Source organism: Dasypus novemcinctus, chromosome X (assembly GCF_030445035.2).
Source record: "Dasypus novemcinctus isolate mDasNov1 chromosome X, mDasNov1.1.hap2, whole genome shotgun sequence".
Lineage (NCBI taxonomy): Eukaryota > Metazoa > Chordata > Mammalia > Cingulata > Dasypodidae > Dasypus > Dasypus novemcinctus.
In genome coordinates, this window is record NC_080704.1 from 79,370,728 (window position 1) to 79,385,860 (window position 15,133).

Below are 15,133 nucleotides of genomic sequence, written 5' to 3' on the forward strand. Positions count from 1 at the left end.
CTAAAAACTGCTTTAAAATATAAAGTCTGTTAATTAAAAAAAATAATGGTAATAGAACTGAACTGTATTATATCAAAGGACCATTGTCTGGGGAGACAATATGGTATAAGAAGCCAGGTTCATATTCTGCCACTCTATCACTTCCCAGTTATGCGATCTTTGACAAGTGGTTCATATTTCTGGATGCCTGTTTTACCAACTTAAATGAAAATAACAATAGTACCTACCCCAAAGGGTTGTTGTAAATGTTGCATGAGTTAATGTTTTATAGTCTTAGAATAATGACACACAGTGCTCAATAAGTTAGACATTATTTCTTACATATTTCTGTGATGAACCGAATGAAGGTACTCAGGATGTGTGATTTGTAAGGGACATCAACTTAATATGGACTGTAATGTTCTGAACAGGAGTACATTTCAAAATCCCTTTGATTCCATTTCACAAACATTTTTGAAAACCCAACTGTGTAACCAGGTACTATACGGTGGTTTGCAGTAGATATATGACTAAGTTACACAAACTTCCTATGAAGAAATCTGTTTCTGTCCGCAAAGATGTTGCAGAGATGTATACTAAAACCTGGTGGGAAAAAAAGAGTAGTTAAACCCTTCTCCAAACCCCCACACCCTGGCAAACACTGATCCCTATAGTTTTGCCTTTGCCAGAATGTAATATAAATACAATCATATAGTATGCGGTCTTTGAGTAAGGGGTTTTTTATTAGATGGCAATTTTTAATCCCTGAAAAGACAAAGTGATTATTAGAAATGTTAGGATAGCAGTTACTTCCTGAGGAGTAGAGAGGAGGGTATGTTTGGAGTAGGGTAAACTGGAGGGTTTTTACAGTACTGGCAAAATTCTATGACTTTTCTTTTCAGGTACTGGGACTGGGAATTGAACCTGGGACCTCATATATGGGAGGCCAGGGCTCAACCACTGAGCTACAATGGCTCCCAAAGTCCTATGTCTTAATCTGAGTGGTGGTTATGAGGACTTCAACACTGCACAACCACAGGGGCACCCTTCACTCTGTAATCACGCAAATGGTGCACCCTGGAATCATGCAGGTATAGTTCACATGGCCAATCCTGGAAGCCCCTAGATACCTGGCTGTATCTGGCACAATGAGGACAGGTAAGAGGGATCAGACTCTGGAGGGCAGTAATTAATTCCTGTTGAAAGGGAAGAGGAATAGCAGTGATGAACAGGAACTAAGAAAACAAAAGAAGAGGAGATTAGGAAAGACCATGAAGAGGTAAGGGAAAGGAAGGAAATGCTAATGGGCAGGGCACAACCTACATGGTGCGGAGATCCAGGGAGCTACGGTGAACCTGACCGCAGGGCCCCTGATAGAAGCTGGCCTGGCTCCCCCAGAGAGAAGGCAGAACACGGAATGCAAGAGGCACTTTATACTTTAAAACAGCATATCCCTACACCATTCCTGTCCCCCAACACAAAGAGGGCAGACCATGGAATATGAGAGGTACTTTAATTTGAAACTGCTGTGATCTGGGGTGGGAGGAGTGGGGGGAGAAAAATGACGGGAAAGAGAGAAAAATCCAGTGGTGGTAGAACAGGAGGAAACCAGCTTGGCCATAGTTCCTGGGCTTGAAAGGTACCAGCTACTCCTCTGGCTTGGGGATGCTGGGTTCAACCTGTCAAACAGAAGAGAGTCAGGGAAAAGGCACAAGCCAGCCCGAGCCAGCCCATAGGCCCCCTGAATCACCAAGCCTGAGGAAGGGGTATGGTATGTGTAACACTCACGTCAAAGGGTCTGGAACTTGTCAGTGAGGCTCTGCAAGGCCGCTGAAACAGAGAAAGGCATAACCAGGCACTCTAGACATAGGAGTATGGAAACCCTTCTCCTGGTTCCTGTGGGGAAGAGCTGAACCCTGCAACTTGAAACCCCCTCCAAGCCCTATCCAAACAGCCTTGGGACTGACTCACCAACCCATCACCTGAATTAAGTGCAGAAATATTTCCTAAATGGGAACATAATGTACCAGTGGATCTCACACTTTGGTGTGTATCACAGCAATTCAGAACTAATTAAAAAACAAAACAAAAAGACCACAGGACTATACAGCACAAAAAGGGAACCCTAATGTAAACCATGGACTATAGTTAATAGTACAATAATAGTATTTCATCAATTGTAACAGATATATCACACTAATAATGGAGAGGGGTAAAAGGGAACTCTGTATACTCTATTTTTAAAATGCATACCCCACACCAAGTGACAGTTAAAGGGAAAATAAATGAGGTTATCTTCAAACGTCCTAAGGGAAGAAGACCTTTAGACTGTGCAGTGTTGGCAAAGTGTACCTGTACTTCTGAGAAACCATTCCTATTCATACACCTACCTAGACACAAATGTAGAGGAAGCTCCAGGTCAGGCCTGTGAGGTCCTACACCCACAGGAATGTTGGTCTCTGTGAGGCAACCTGCACCAGCAACCCATCCCATCCCTGTGTTCTGCACTACATACCCTAGTTGGCCCCTGGCAGAGGTTCATCATACCAAGTTGATGTTTAAGGTCATCAATTTCTTTCTGTCGCATGAGGCACTAGTCCAGTACATACCAGAGAAAGAGAAAGTATTAGTATTTTCCTGCCAACTCTCTCCCTTCTAACCGTACTTCCCAAAGCCCAGTGGCTAGGCTGGAGTGAAATCCTCAGTGGAAAGCAGGTGCTCTCCTCCCATGGGGTGGGGGAAGCAGGATGGGTAGCAGTGGGGCAGGGTGGATAAGTCAGTTTAATCTGGACTCACATCCCACCATCTAGATTGGAGTTGGGTTTCTAGGAACCAGAGAGAACTTTACCCCAGGGCAGCCCTGTGCTCCAGGTGGTTGCTGTTGCCTTTCCTGTCTTGGGGGAAGGTCAAGGGGCTCCTGGTGACCTGAAAGAGAACATAAAATCCAGCTGCTAGGCCTAAGAGTGAGGTAGAAAGGACTTAGCGGAATCTAAAGTGAGGCAGCACCACCCTCTACTGGCAGTAAGTTGCCCTTGCTCTGTCCAGCAGTTGCAGCCTTCCCTCTGGGCCTGCCCTCCCTGTTGTCCAGTCTCGGATCATCAGAGACTGTGGCCCCAGCCACTCCCTGGGATGAGCAGTTTCTAAACAGGCTCTAACACAACTCACCCCCACTGGCCAGACACTATACAGAGGACAATTTGGCTTAAGGTCAAATTGTCTATACCTTGTTTCTTGCGGTAGAGCTAATGGGTAGGCAAAGAGGACTGAGATCAGGGCTGAGGAGCCAGGACTGATAGAGCCAGAATTTACTCTTTGCATCACCTTTACTTACATACCCTACATACCAAACCCACCAGACTCACCTGAGTGTGCAGGCCCTCTGGGACTCATGCCTCCGTGGCTCAGGGCCAAGGACTGTGAGCCTCCTGGAACTTGGGGTCTCCTGGTCTTGGGGTCTACACTGCTGAATTCGCCATGATGCATGGACAGGCAAGATATGCCTGGCCTTTTTGTTGGAAGCTAAAAAAAATTTTTTTTTAACTATTTGGGATATATTTGTGTATGTGTACAAGTATGCAAGGGCTAGGATGAGGCAAGAAAACAGTGAGGAATTAAGAGTCTAATCTCCTTACCATTTTCTTCCTCAGTCAGCCTCGGACCAGGAGGCAGAGCTGAGCAAGAAAGAACAGAGTGGGAGTAAGAAAGCTTAGGCTCCTTCAAGAAAGGCTTGGAAAACAGCTTGGAAGTAGGAATTAGGGAGCTGATGAACTTGAACACTAAAGCCTGCAGCTCATCCTCTAAGGGGTTGGCCAATCAAAGGCATTTAACAGCACTACCTTCTTTCCCAGCCACTCTCTGGAGAGAAGGCCAAAAATGTGCAGTGTTCAGAAGAGTGCCTGGCACATATTCAGTGCTCTCTTCATATTTTCTCCTACTAAAATGATTTGGCATCCTAATAACTCCAGGCAACGAATGCCAACAGCTGAGGAAAGAGAAGAGGGTATATGTATGAAGATGCATATGTTGAAGGTGTGGATGGGGGTGAGGGGGTGAAAGGAGTAGGATGGCTCACTCACTTGGCCCCTTGGGACTGGATCTCTGCTTTGGTCATTATCTTCTCCTGTTACCAGCTCAGAATTCCTTGGCCTGCATACCACAGGTTTCTTCCCAGCATTACCATGTTTGGACTGTTTGGTTCCCGAATGGACCAAGGAGTATTTCCTGGATCTCCCAAGCATTGGAAGACCAGAGATTGGGGGGAAGGTGGCTGGAGCCAGGATGCCTCCTGAGACTCTCTGCCCCCATGTAGGAAAGGCCTGGGATTTTCTCCCCAGGGTAACTTTGGAGGTACCACTGCTGGATTTCTTCTCCTGGGCCACCTTCCTCTTAGGGGTGGCACGGGGCAGGCTGCCTGCAACAGCAGCTCCTGGATGGCTGGGCCTGCTGCCTGTCTTTGCAGAGACCACACTATGCATTTTCTTAGATGAAGAGAGCTCAAGCTCCCCAACAGGCTGCCACTCAGTGGCCAGCACCAACCCACGAGAAATAGAAGCCTGGAAAGAGCTTGGCACATGAAAGATGTTCTTCCTGACTTGCGGCTTCAAGTGTCTGGATGTGTCCCCAGGATCCTCCAGGTTGCTGGGCACTGTTTGGCTGCCTTCTTTGGGGTAAATGTTCACCTTCATCATCTGCATCTCACTGAATTCATCTGATGACTCAGTGTGGTAAAGGGCGCTGGCCATGCCTTCTGTTGAGGGCCGCAGGAGATCTTCAGGGATATTAAGCTGACTCTTCGGGCCTTTTCTAGAGTTTCCCCAGGACCGGCCTCCTGGAGAAGCCTGCTGCAATTCCTCACAGCTAGGGGAAGGTGCGCTTCTACCACTGGGACTTTCGTCTAGGTCTGCCCACATGCTGGACATATGAAGGGCCCTGTTTTTCTGGGATGGGTTTCTCCCAACCCCCAGTGCCTCTTGATCAGTCAACTGCTTCCCGATACCCGCAGTCTCCTCAGCAAGACGGGGCGTGTAGTCCAGAGCATCCTCCTGCTCATCAGCCGGCGAGCCAGGTCGGCCTTCCCGGCCCCACAGCACTGCCCCTGCCCCTTCCATCACTTCTCGTTCAGCCTCGAGCCCCTCGGAGACCGGGAGCCCACCCTCCCCCTCGCCACTCCTCGGAGCCCCCACATCAAGGCCGTGTCCCGGTTCCCGGCTGACCTCGCCACGCTCCCCGCCCTCTGGGCAGAGACCTGGTTCCCAAACAGAGTCCTCATCAGGCGAGCTCATGTTGCCAGGGGGCGGCCACAGTAGGGGGATGAAGAATGTCCTTTGCACGCCAGAGAGGCAGAGGCTCCCGAAGAAGCCAGGCGGTCCTATAGTACACAATAACCGCTACTGCTGCACGGGAGCACCACAAATAACGCGAGACCACTTCCGCGAGCCTTCGAGGCTCCTCCCCTAGCCAACCAGCACGCTCCTTGTTGACCAGCCCCACAAGGTCCTCTCCAATAAGCACAAGCGCTATTGGTTGCTTCCAAAGTCCATTGTTTGCCCGAAGCCAATCCAGTGGCTGCATCCCCCTTTCTTGGCTGTGATCCCACTGCTTTTTGCCGTTCCTTCCCTGGGCACGAATCGTCCTTCAAATTGTAATGGCGTCTCTGATCACTACAGTTACCCCTCTGCAAAGGCAGGAGATAACTCTACCAATCTGGTCGGGTTGGGAGAAGGGATTGTAGTGAAGGTTGTCTCAGGGTTCTGAGGCAGAAAGTACCTGCAAGCTAATATTCCAAACTGAGATGCACGACCCGGTAGGGAAATGGGCAAAGGACACCAACAGTTAGTAGTTAGGGGTTGGGATACCTTTTGTGTAAAGGGCCAGATAGGAAACGATTTAGATTTACGTATGGTCTCATGGCAACTGCTCAACTCGGTCTTGTTGCCGAAAGCAGTCACAGAGGATGGGTAAACAAATGGGCCTGGTGGTGTACCAGTGCAACATTATTGCCAGGAGGGTTTGGCTGGCAGGATGACGTATATCCTGTGCACACCACTTTCTTCTCCCCTTCCCAAAGGTAATTAAAAGGAGAGGGAATCCACATGGCCAATGGACATGCCAAGAGATGCTCACCATCACTGATAACAGAGATGCAAACTGAAACTGAAAATCCGTATTCACACACACCACAGTAGGGTGTATATACTATTATTATGCCCATTGTGGGAAAGGGTTACGTTTGTGGAAGCCAGAGCCAGCTGTGCCAGTTGAGGAAGGAGGGAAGGGATTCTAGCGGCTTTGGCACACCAGGAATTTGGAAAGTGGCACCCAAACGAGGGCGGGGGGCACTGGTGAGTGCTGGGGGTGGGGCCAGAGAAGGGCCAATGGTGAGAAGTGGGGGTGGGGCCAATAGTGAAAATGGTGCCAAATTTGAAAAGTGCACCAGGAATGAAAGCAGCACGCAGCCCACTCAGCCACCAGGGTGTAGAGAGCACGGGAGCAGCCACTGAGAGTGAGAACAGGAAACTTGGATGCCTTGGATAGGCTGTAACCTCTGAAGTACCTAATCAATGGGGAACAGGGGAGGGACCTGTGTGTTAGGTTTAGGGTATAAAGGTCAGTATTTCTTGCTGTTTGGGGTGCCGTCTATTTTATCCCGGTTGTGCACCCGTTCTTGCAAGATAGTTAATAAAATTCTTTTCTCCCCACAATCGGGTGAGCTTTTGTTTTGTTACAGGTGTAGCTTTCTTTCTAACAATCTTGGTGGCTCATCCAGGATCCAAAGCTTCGGAGGGGGACCCCTGGGGTGAACGAGGGGAAGGGGCACCCCGCTGATTGAGCTGTCTCAGACTTTGCCGTTGGGGGCCCGCCTCTGACAGTTGGAAGAACCTGAGATCATACGCTTAGATCTGCTGATTGTGGATGAGAAAAGGGGAAGAGAAAACGTGCCTCTCACTGACCAGGTAAGCCTGTATATGGGGCCAAGGTAAGAAAAGGGACTGTTAAGTATTGCCTTGGTGGTGGGGAAATTCTGATGAGTCTGGGCTTGAAAGAAGCCCGGACAAGACTCAGAATGGGGAATAGAGGCAGTCGGCCGACTGGGGTGGGGTTATCTGTAAGATCCCCCAGGGACAATCCTCCAGTTAGTCCATTAGGAAGGATGTTGGAACATTGGACTGATAATGATCAGACCAAGGGAAAGGAAATGACTGCCCGATGTATTCTGGCCAAACTATGGGGCAAATGAGGATTGGTTCTGTGCCAACCTTGCTTTCATAATTCTTTTTGTGTTTTTCTGTTTGTTCAGTGTATGTTTTAATACTTTTGGGTGGCAATATTAAGTTGACAATGAAAATTCTTAAAAGAGCTCTATTCAAATGGCTAAAAATAAAAAAGGAACTTACCTTAATAAATAAAGTATGGAAATCTTGAAATGCCTAAATTGAGAAGAATGGTTTATTATTTTTTCACAGAACAGAATGAGGGATATGAGACTTAAGTAGATATAGAAAGGCATAAAAGGTTTGTGGGAGTGCTGAATAAAATTTGATAAGTTTGTTTAAAAGAATATGTTTTTTCCTAAGATAAGATAGCTGGTTTTCATAAAATCAGGGTGGAAGCATATAGGACAGAACTTGAATGCATATGGCAAGTTGTAGAAGGTATTGCAGAAGGAAGCATTAAACAAGGGAATGTGTTTTGTGAAGGCGGAATTTGTCTTGAGATGAAGCAACTATTGTCTATGTGGTTATGGATGGTTATAAGAAGTTTGTAGAAGGACTGTTTAAACCAAAATGTTTGAATGTCATTATTAAACAGAAACTGAATTGGTTTTAATAACAAAAAGTAGCTTCAAAACAGGAAAAACCAGCAGAGGCCAACTCAATGTGCATATTAAAGTGGTGGTAAAGGAAGATAATCTTGATTCCATTGGACATCTGTATTGCTGAAGTAAAATACTTGTTAATTAATGTCATCATGGTGAAGGCGTAGAAGTAAAAAATCTCCATGATGATGAAGGACGCTATGCATCAAGTCAGTGGAATACTAGATCCTACCATCCTAGCTTTTATCTAGGGTCAACGGTACTGCAGCATGCTGGCTGTGTGAAGGACATGCTAAATGGAGCAGTGATTACTGGAAAGCTGTGAGTAGAACTTAAACATAATTAGTATCATGGCCTGTAGAGACAACTTGTATGGTGTTGCAAGCCTGGAGCTTAGATCTATTAATTGCAACTCAAAAAGAAACTTATGCATTTATGAGTGCATTGATTGTTATTAAGTACTGTACCTATATCTCTCCTGTTCTAGATATATGCTTGATGATTATGGTGATATCTTTTTTAGATCATATGCAGAGGGATATTGAACATGTTAAAAGGTCTTGGTAAACTTCATTTTCTAAGTAGTTAATGAACATGCTTAATCCAAGTCTCCCTCCTAGCTCATATTCTAAAACCTGAGGAGGACTAGCAAACCTACATGCCGTCCTGCCAGGACTAAGCATTTTCCCACCAGGAAGGAAACAGTAAACGAGGTGGCTGGGATCCACTTCAGCTAAACCCCTTCAAGATGGTCTTTGGGTAACCTTTCCTCACCCAGGACCTGGAAACCAGTTTCTGATGAAAACTTGCAAAATAAAGCCCATCAACTTTAAGAAGTTGCAGCCTTTAGGCACCTGGCCTTTTCTATTTTTGTGGCCCAGTATCCTTTCAATGATACCTTATATCTTCAAAATTCTAATTAAGTTTATTTCTTCCATCTTCTTAGCCATACAGGGATTTCAGCCAGTTTCACCCGGGGTCTCATAGTCATCTTCCTCCAACCATGATAGAACAGCAAGAGGGTTTCACACCTTGCCAGGTAAGTCCCACTGCTCCTGACCAGCAGGAAGCAGTTACAAAAGAGTGACCATCGTCCTTCAGCATCCTTTTAAGAATGAAGGTGTAAGCTGTCAGGGGGAGATAGAGGTTTAAGAGGGACTCAAACGGGCACTGGTGCAGACCCTTGTTCTAGCCGTCCCTTCCCTTGAGAAACATTCCCATCTGTTTGTTACAGTGATAAAGAGACAGCCTTAGGGGTTCTGACCCAAGTCTAGGGAAGTCAAAGGAGACCTGTAGCCTTCCTTTCCAAAATCCTAGATCCTCTCTCCAGGGGATGGCCCAGATGCATTCAAGCTGTGGTGGCAACCACTTTCCTGGTAGAAGAGAGCAGGAAGCTGATTTTCAGAGGAGCCTTAGTCGTTAGCACTCCTCATCAGGTCACAACTATTCTGTCTCAGAAAGCGGGAAGGTGGTTGACTGATTCCTGAATTCTGAACTACAAGGCTATCCTAATGGAAAAAAATGACTTGGTATTGACAACAGACCATAGCCTAAACCGGCCTCCTTCCTTTGGAAGGGATCTGACCAAATGGAGGCCCCTGAGCATGATTTTTTAGACCTGATTGAGTTCGATCTGACCTTGGGGACCTTTCCCTGCACTTGGGGAAAAAATTCATAGATGGGTTCTCCAGGGTCCTGGAAGGAAGGAGCACAATGGCTATGCAATTGGAAAAGGATAGTACAGTCTACACTGACTCCAAGTACACCTATGGGGTAGTCCACACCTTTAGAAAAATTTGGGAAGAAAGGGGATTGATTAACAGCAAAGAAAAAGGGCTCATCCACAGGAAATTAATAAAACAAGTATTGGAAAATCTACTTTTATCAGGGAAATATCAGTGGTGCATATAAATGGACACCAGAAAGGTCATACGTTTGAAGCAAAGGGCAATAGGTTAGCAGATGAAGAGACTAGGAAACCTCCCTTAGTTCCCCCTTTGAAGTTGATGATCCTGATACCCCCATTGCCGAAGAGTTCAGGGTCCCCACATTCTCTGAAAAGGAGGTGAAAGAGCTGGAGCAGTTAGGAGTGACCCTGGATGATCAAGAGAGGTGGCTCCTCCTGGATGGTAGGCAAATGTTGAATAAACAAGTGATAAGAGAGGTATTAGTAGTCTAACACCAAGGGAGTTACTAGGGGTACAGGCTATGTGTGATCTGGTTCTTAAGTATTTTGGATGCATGGGCCTTCATACTGTAGCTAAACAATAAGTGAACAATGTATAATTTGGCAAAAGTTCAATAAGAAAGTCTTAAGGAAGTGAGAACAAGGGGGACAGGAGCTGGGCCTCAGGCTATTCCAAAGTATTCAGATTGATTACACTGAAATGCCCCCAATGGGTCAGCCAAAGTATATTTTGGTTATTGTAGATCATTTGACAGGGTAGGTAGAGGCATATTCTCTGGTCAGCTACAGCATCAGGAATTTCTAAAATTATCCTCGAACAAATCATTCCTTATTATGGGTTAGTGGAAAATATAGACCCAGACAATGGTAGCCACTTTACCTCCCATGTACTCCAGAATATTATGAAAAGACTAGGTGTCACATGGAAATTCCATACACCTGGGCACCTGCTGTCTTCAGGGAGAGTGGACAGAATGAATCAAACTTTAAAGAAGCATCTTTCTTTTTTTTTTTTTTTTTTGATTTTTTTTATTGACTTTGTAATAATATTACATTAAAAATATATATGTGAGGTCCCATTCAACCCCACCCCCCCACCCCCCCTCTCCCCCCCCAACAACACTCGTTCCCATCGTCATGACACATCCATTGGATTTGGTAAGTACATCTTTGGGCACCTCTGCACCTCATAGTCAATCGTCCACATCATGGCCCATACTCTCCTCCATTCCATCCAGTGGGCCCTGTGAGGATCCACGATGTCCGGTGATCACCCCCGAGGCGCCATCCAGGGCAGCTCCACGTCCCAAATACGCCCCCACCTCTCATCTCTTCCTGCCCTTCCCCATACCCATCGTCCACCATGTCCACTTTTCCCAATCCAATGCCACCTCTTCTATGTGGACATTGGATTGGTTGTGTCCATTGCACCTCTATGTCGAGAGGAGGCTCAGATTCCACATGGATGTTGGCTGCCATCCTCCCATTTTCAGTTGTAATCACTCTAGGCTCCATGGTGTGGTGATTGTCCTTCTTTAACTCCATCTTAGCTGAGTGTGGTAAGTCCAATAAATCAGATTGTAGGTGCTGGAGTCTGTTGAGGCTTAGGACCTGGCTATCACATTATCAGTCCAGAGATTCAAATCCCCTAACTATATCTTAAACCCCAACGTTAACTGCACCTCCAGCAGATTAGTATGAAAGTCTTATGAAGGGAGATCCCATCTGAGTCCAGATTCATCACACATAAACACCATTTCCAGAGAGGGGCCATCTGCCCTGGTAGTAAACCCCATCGGCCATGACCATAACTCTCATGGGTCTCTTTAGCCAAGAAGCATCTTTCTAAGTTAGTCTTAGAAACAAATTTACCCTGGATTAAGTGCTTACTCATAGCCCTATTGAGAACCAGAACTGCCCTTAGTAAAGAATTGGTAATCTCTCTTTATGAAATGCTTTTTAGCTTGCCTTTTCCTAGGAGGACTGGAGACCTCCCTTCCTTAGAGTTGCAGGATCGCTTCCTTAAGAATTATATACTGGCTTTGTCCTCTACTTTATCATCACTCAGGCTTCGTGGCTTGCTGGCCCAGACCCTGCCTCTCAAATTCACTACCCATCAATACCAACCCGGCAGTTGGATCCTAATCAAGTCATGGAAGGAGTCCAAACTTCAGCCAACCTGGGAAGGACCCTATCAAGTTTTGTTGACAACTGAAACTGCAGTCCAGACAGCAGAAAAAGGTTGGACCCACTACTCTCTAGTAAAAGGACCAGTACCTGAACCGGATGAAGTACCCAACAACACCATCCAAGTCCAGGGAAATAACTCCAGCTTTGGATCCCTTAAGGATCACTCTTAGAAGGCAATAATCGGGAGGGCATATCAGAAAGCAGGAGGGACTGCTCAGATTCTATATCAGTGAACTTTGTGGGAAGATATCCCTCCACTTAGAGGGAAGGCTATTATCTATATTCACCTTGTCTAGTGCCTTAAGAGACTAGCAGATGAAGGATTTAATGTTCCTTAAAATGAGAATAATTATACTGACTATGATGTTTCAGATTCAGATCATGACAAATCCCATTAAATTGATGGTAAATATAACTGAGGGTCTAGAGTCCCAGACTGTGCAGTTAGATGCCTGTCAAGTAATAGACTGTGGGAATTTGGAGCACAAGTGATGGCTGAGTGGGGAAAATAAATACCTATGCCCAGAGTTAGTGGGGAGTGGTTACAGACAAGCCCTGCCCCCCCTTGTCCCTCCATGGATGATGTATGGCAGACTATCCAGTATAAGGGGTGGACCGTGAATATGGGATGGGTCTCACCAAGTTTGAGGCCATTAAAGGGTAAAAATATTCTTTTATAAAGGTAATACCCCACCAGACTGCAAAAGTTTTCAGTAGTAATAACTTTTACTAGTTGTAATAGTTATCCAGTAGTAATAACTATCAAGAAGGCAGACTAATTAGAAACTGGGAGCATTACCAGGGACCAAGTAGTCGATAGAGTATATGGAATGTGGTGGACATTACAGGTAAAGATCCTCTGGGGAGTTTCCATATTCGAGTCCTTCCTCCTCCTGTAGATATGACATCAACAACGCCCTCTCCAGATAACCCTTTAGAGATACCAAGGGTAAACCCACCAAAGGTCAGTTTGCTGATGCAGAATGATCCCAAAGCACTCAGGATACTTAAGGCAGAATATTTAAAGCAGGCCATAGAAATAGAGACAGGATATGGGGATGCAAATGCCTGGGTAGAATGGGTCAAATATACAGTCCAGAGTCTGAACAAAAGCAACTGTTATGCTTGTGCAACAGGCCGACCCACAGCTCATATTGTACCCTTTCCAATAGGCATGGAAAAGCATGAAAGGGAGTTTAAATGCATAGTGCTCCTCTTCCAGAATACTACTCCTGGTGAAAATTGTAGTACATGTCCTCTCTCTTCCCTCCTGTCAAAAAGGGAAACACCAAAGCTGAACTGGCATCCTGCCTTGGTCCAGGAAGTTACTCTGCCTGTTTCTCTAGATGGGGAAAAGGGCTCCAGGACCTTGGGACCATGGCCTTGTATATACGAGTATGCAATGTTAGTGAGGATAGTATTAGCAATTTCTCCAGTTTGGCCATACCCTGAGCAGGCCTTTGGTGGTACTGTGGAAAAGGCATCCCCTGAACAGTGTTACCTGAGAAGTGTGGAGGAACCTGAGCTCTGGTTCAATTGGCCATCCCATTTACCGTGGCATTTGAAAAAGAAGAAGAAACACAAAACCAGGGAAAGAGAACAAAAAGAAATTTACTTGGTTCCTTTGATGACCGAATTTATCTAGGTAGTATAGGAGTTCCCCAGGGAGTCCCTAATGAATTTAAAGCTAGAAATTAGGTTGCTGCAGGATTTGAGTCATTCTTGTTCTGGTGGGTCACTGTTAACAAAAATGTGGATTGGATTAACTATGTATGTTATAATCAACAAAGATTTATCAGTTATACTAGGGATGCAGTTAAAGGAATAGCAGAACAGTTTGATGCTACTAGCCAAATGGTCTGGGAAAATAGTATAGCCCTAGACATGATGCTAGCAGAAAAAGGAGGCATCTGTGTTATGATTGGAGGTATTCGCTGTACCTTCATCCCCAATAATACAGCCCCAGATGGGACTATCACTAAGGTCTTGCAAGGCTTAACAGCCTTATCTGAAGAGTTAATAGAAAATTCTGGTGTTGACAACCCACTCACAGGATGGTTAGAGAGCTGGTTTGGAAAATGAAAGGAGTGGCACTGTCTGTTCTGACTTCCCTTATCATTGTGGCTGGGATACTCACAGCAGCTGGATATTGCATCATCCCATGTGCTCAAGGGTTAGCTCAGAACTCATTGAAATGGCCCTAACCAAACAGAAGCCCATACAGTACAAGCCAAACAACTTGTACCCCCTTAAAGAGGAAGATCTCTATGATGAAGAATGTGAGGAAGCTCTTAGCAGATTTGAGAAACTAATTACGAAAACTAAAAGAGTTTAAAAGAGAGAGGGGGGATTTGTGGGAAAGGGTTATGTTTAAATTTTCACAAAGTGGAAGCGAGAGCCAGCTCTCCTGCTCGAGCAGGGAGGGGAAGGGTTTCTAGCGGCTTTGGCGTGCCAGGAATTTGAAAAGTGGTGCCCAAACGAGGGGGGGGGGGAATGGTGAATGCTGGAGGCAGGGCCAGAGTGAGAAGGGCCAATGGTGAGAAGTGGGGGCAGGGCCAAAAGCAAAAATGGTGTCAAATTTGAAAAGTGCACCAGGAATGAAAGCAGCTCGCAGCCCACTCAGCCACCAGGGTGTAGAGAGCACAGGAGCAGCCACTGAGAGCGGGAACGGGGAACTTAGTTAGACACCTCAGATAGGCTGTAACCCGTGAAGTACCCAATCAGTGGGGATTAGGGGAGGGAACTGCGTGTTAGGTTTAGGGTATAAATGTCAGTGTTTCTTGCTGTTTGGGGTGCTGGCCATTTTATCCAGGTCGTGCACCCATTCTTGCAAGATTGTTAATAAAATTCTTTTCTTCTCCACAATCGGGTGAGCTTTTGTTTTGTTACAGGTGCAGCTTTCTTTCTAACACCCATATACTATTATTATGCCCCAATACTTTTCCTAAGAGACTTTCTGACATTTACTTTCTGACATATACTGGAGAATCGGGGCTATACCCTGATATTTCAAGGCCTATTGGAAACAAAGTTTGTGGTGACATTGATCTTATAAGAACAATGTGTGATGATGGTGACTCCTCAGAGTGGGGACATATGAGGCCAAGGTAATAAGTGAAGTCAGGGCTAGAGTCAGGCTGACAGTGAGCCAACTGTTTACTTGGGCTTACACAGTGGACATTTCTTCAGTTCCTATGTGACTAATTGTAACTGATATACCAGGCAGTTTGTTAATTTCCCCCAAACTGGAGCACTGGCTTGTATAGAATAGTAATTTTCTAGGGCTTCTGTAACAAAGTATCAAACTGAATGGCTTAAAACAATAGAAATCTATTCTGTGACAGGAAGATAGAAGCCCAAAATCATGGTTTCAGCAAAGCCATACTCCCTCTGAGAGCGTAAGGAAGAATATCTACCATTCTTCTCTCCTAGTATCTGGTGGCTACAGCAAATATAGCATG

General features: G+C 45.7%; 1 protein-coding gene across 1 annotated transcript; it reads right to left on the reverse strand.

The window, feature by feature from the left end:
* Positions 1–1,475: 1,475 nt before the first annotated feature.
* LOC101424602 (uncharacterized protein CXorf49 homolog) lies at positions 1,476–5,261 on the reverse strand. Its single transcript, XM_023583892.2, has 6 exons — positions 4,056–5,261; positions 3,342–3,498; positions 2,828–2,904; positions 2,495–2,572; positions 1,768–1,809; positions 1,476–1,658 (listed from the first exon to the last, which is right to left on the reverse strand). Exons 1-6 carry the CDS (start codon positions 5,259–5,261, stop codon positions 1,626–1,628), a joined length of 1,593 nt encoding a protein of 530 aa, XP_023439660.1. The 3' UTR covers positions 1,476–1,625.
* Positions 5,262–15,133: the final 9,872 nt, after the last annotated feature.

Excerpts from the sequence above, each read along its gene's own strand:
- LOC101424602 (XM_023583892.2), bottom strand. The coding sequence starts at position 5,261 with ATGAGCTCGCCTGATGAGGACTCTGTTTGGGAACCAGGTCTCTGCCCA. Across the intron at positions 3,499-4,055 it reads ATCCAGTCCCAAGGGGCCAA|CTTCCAACAAAAAGGCCAGG; the intron begins GTGAGTGAGCCA and ends AATTTTTTTTAG. Across the intron at positions 2,905-3,341 it reads CAGAGGGCCTGCACACTCAG|GTCACCAGGAGCCCCTTGAC; the intron begins GTGAGTCTGGTG and ends GTTCTCTTTCAG.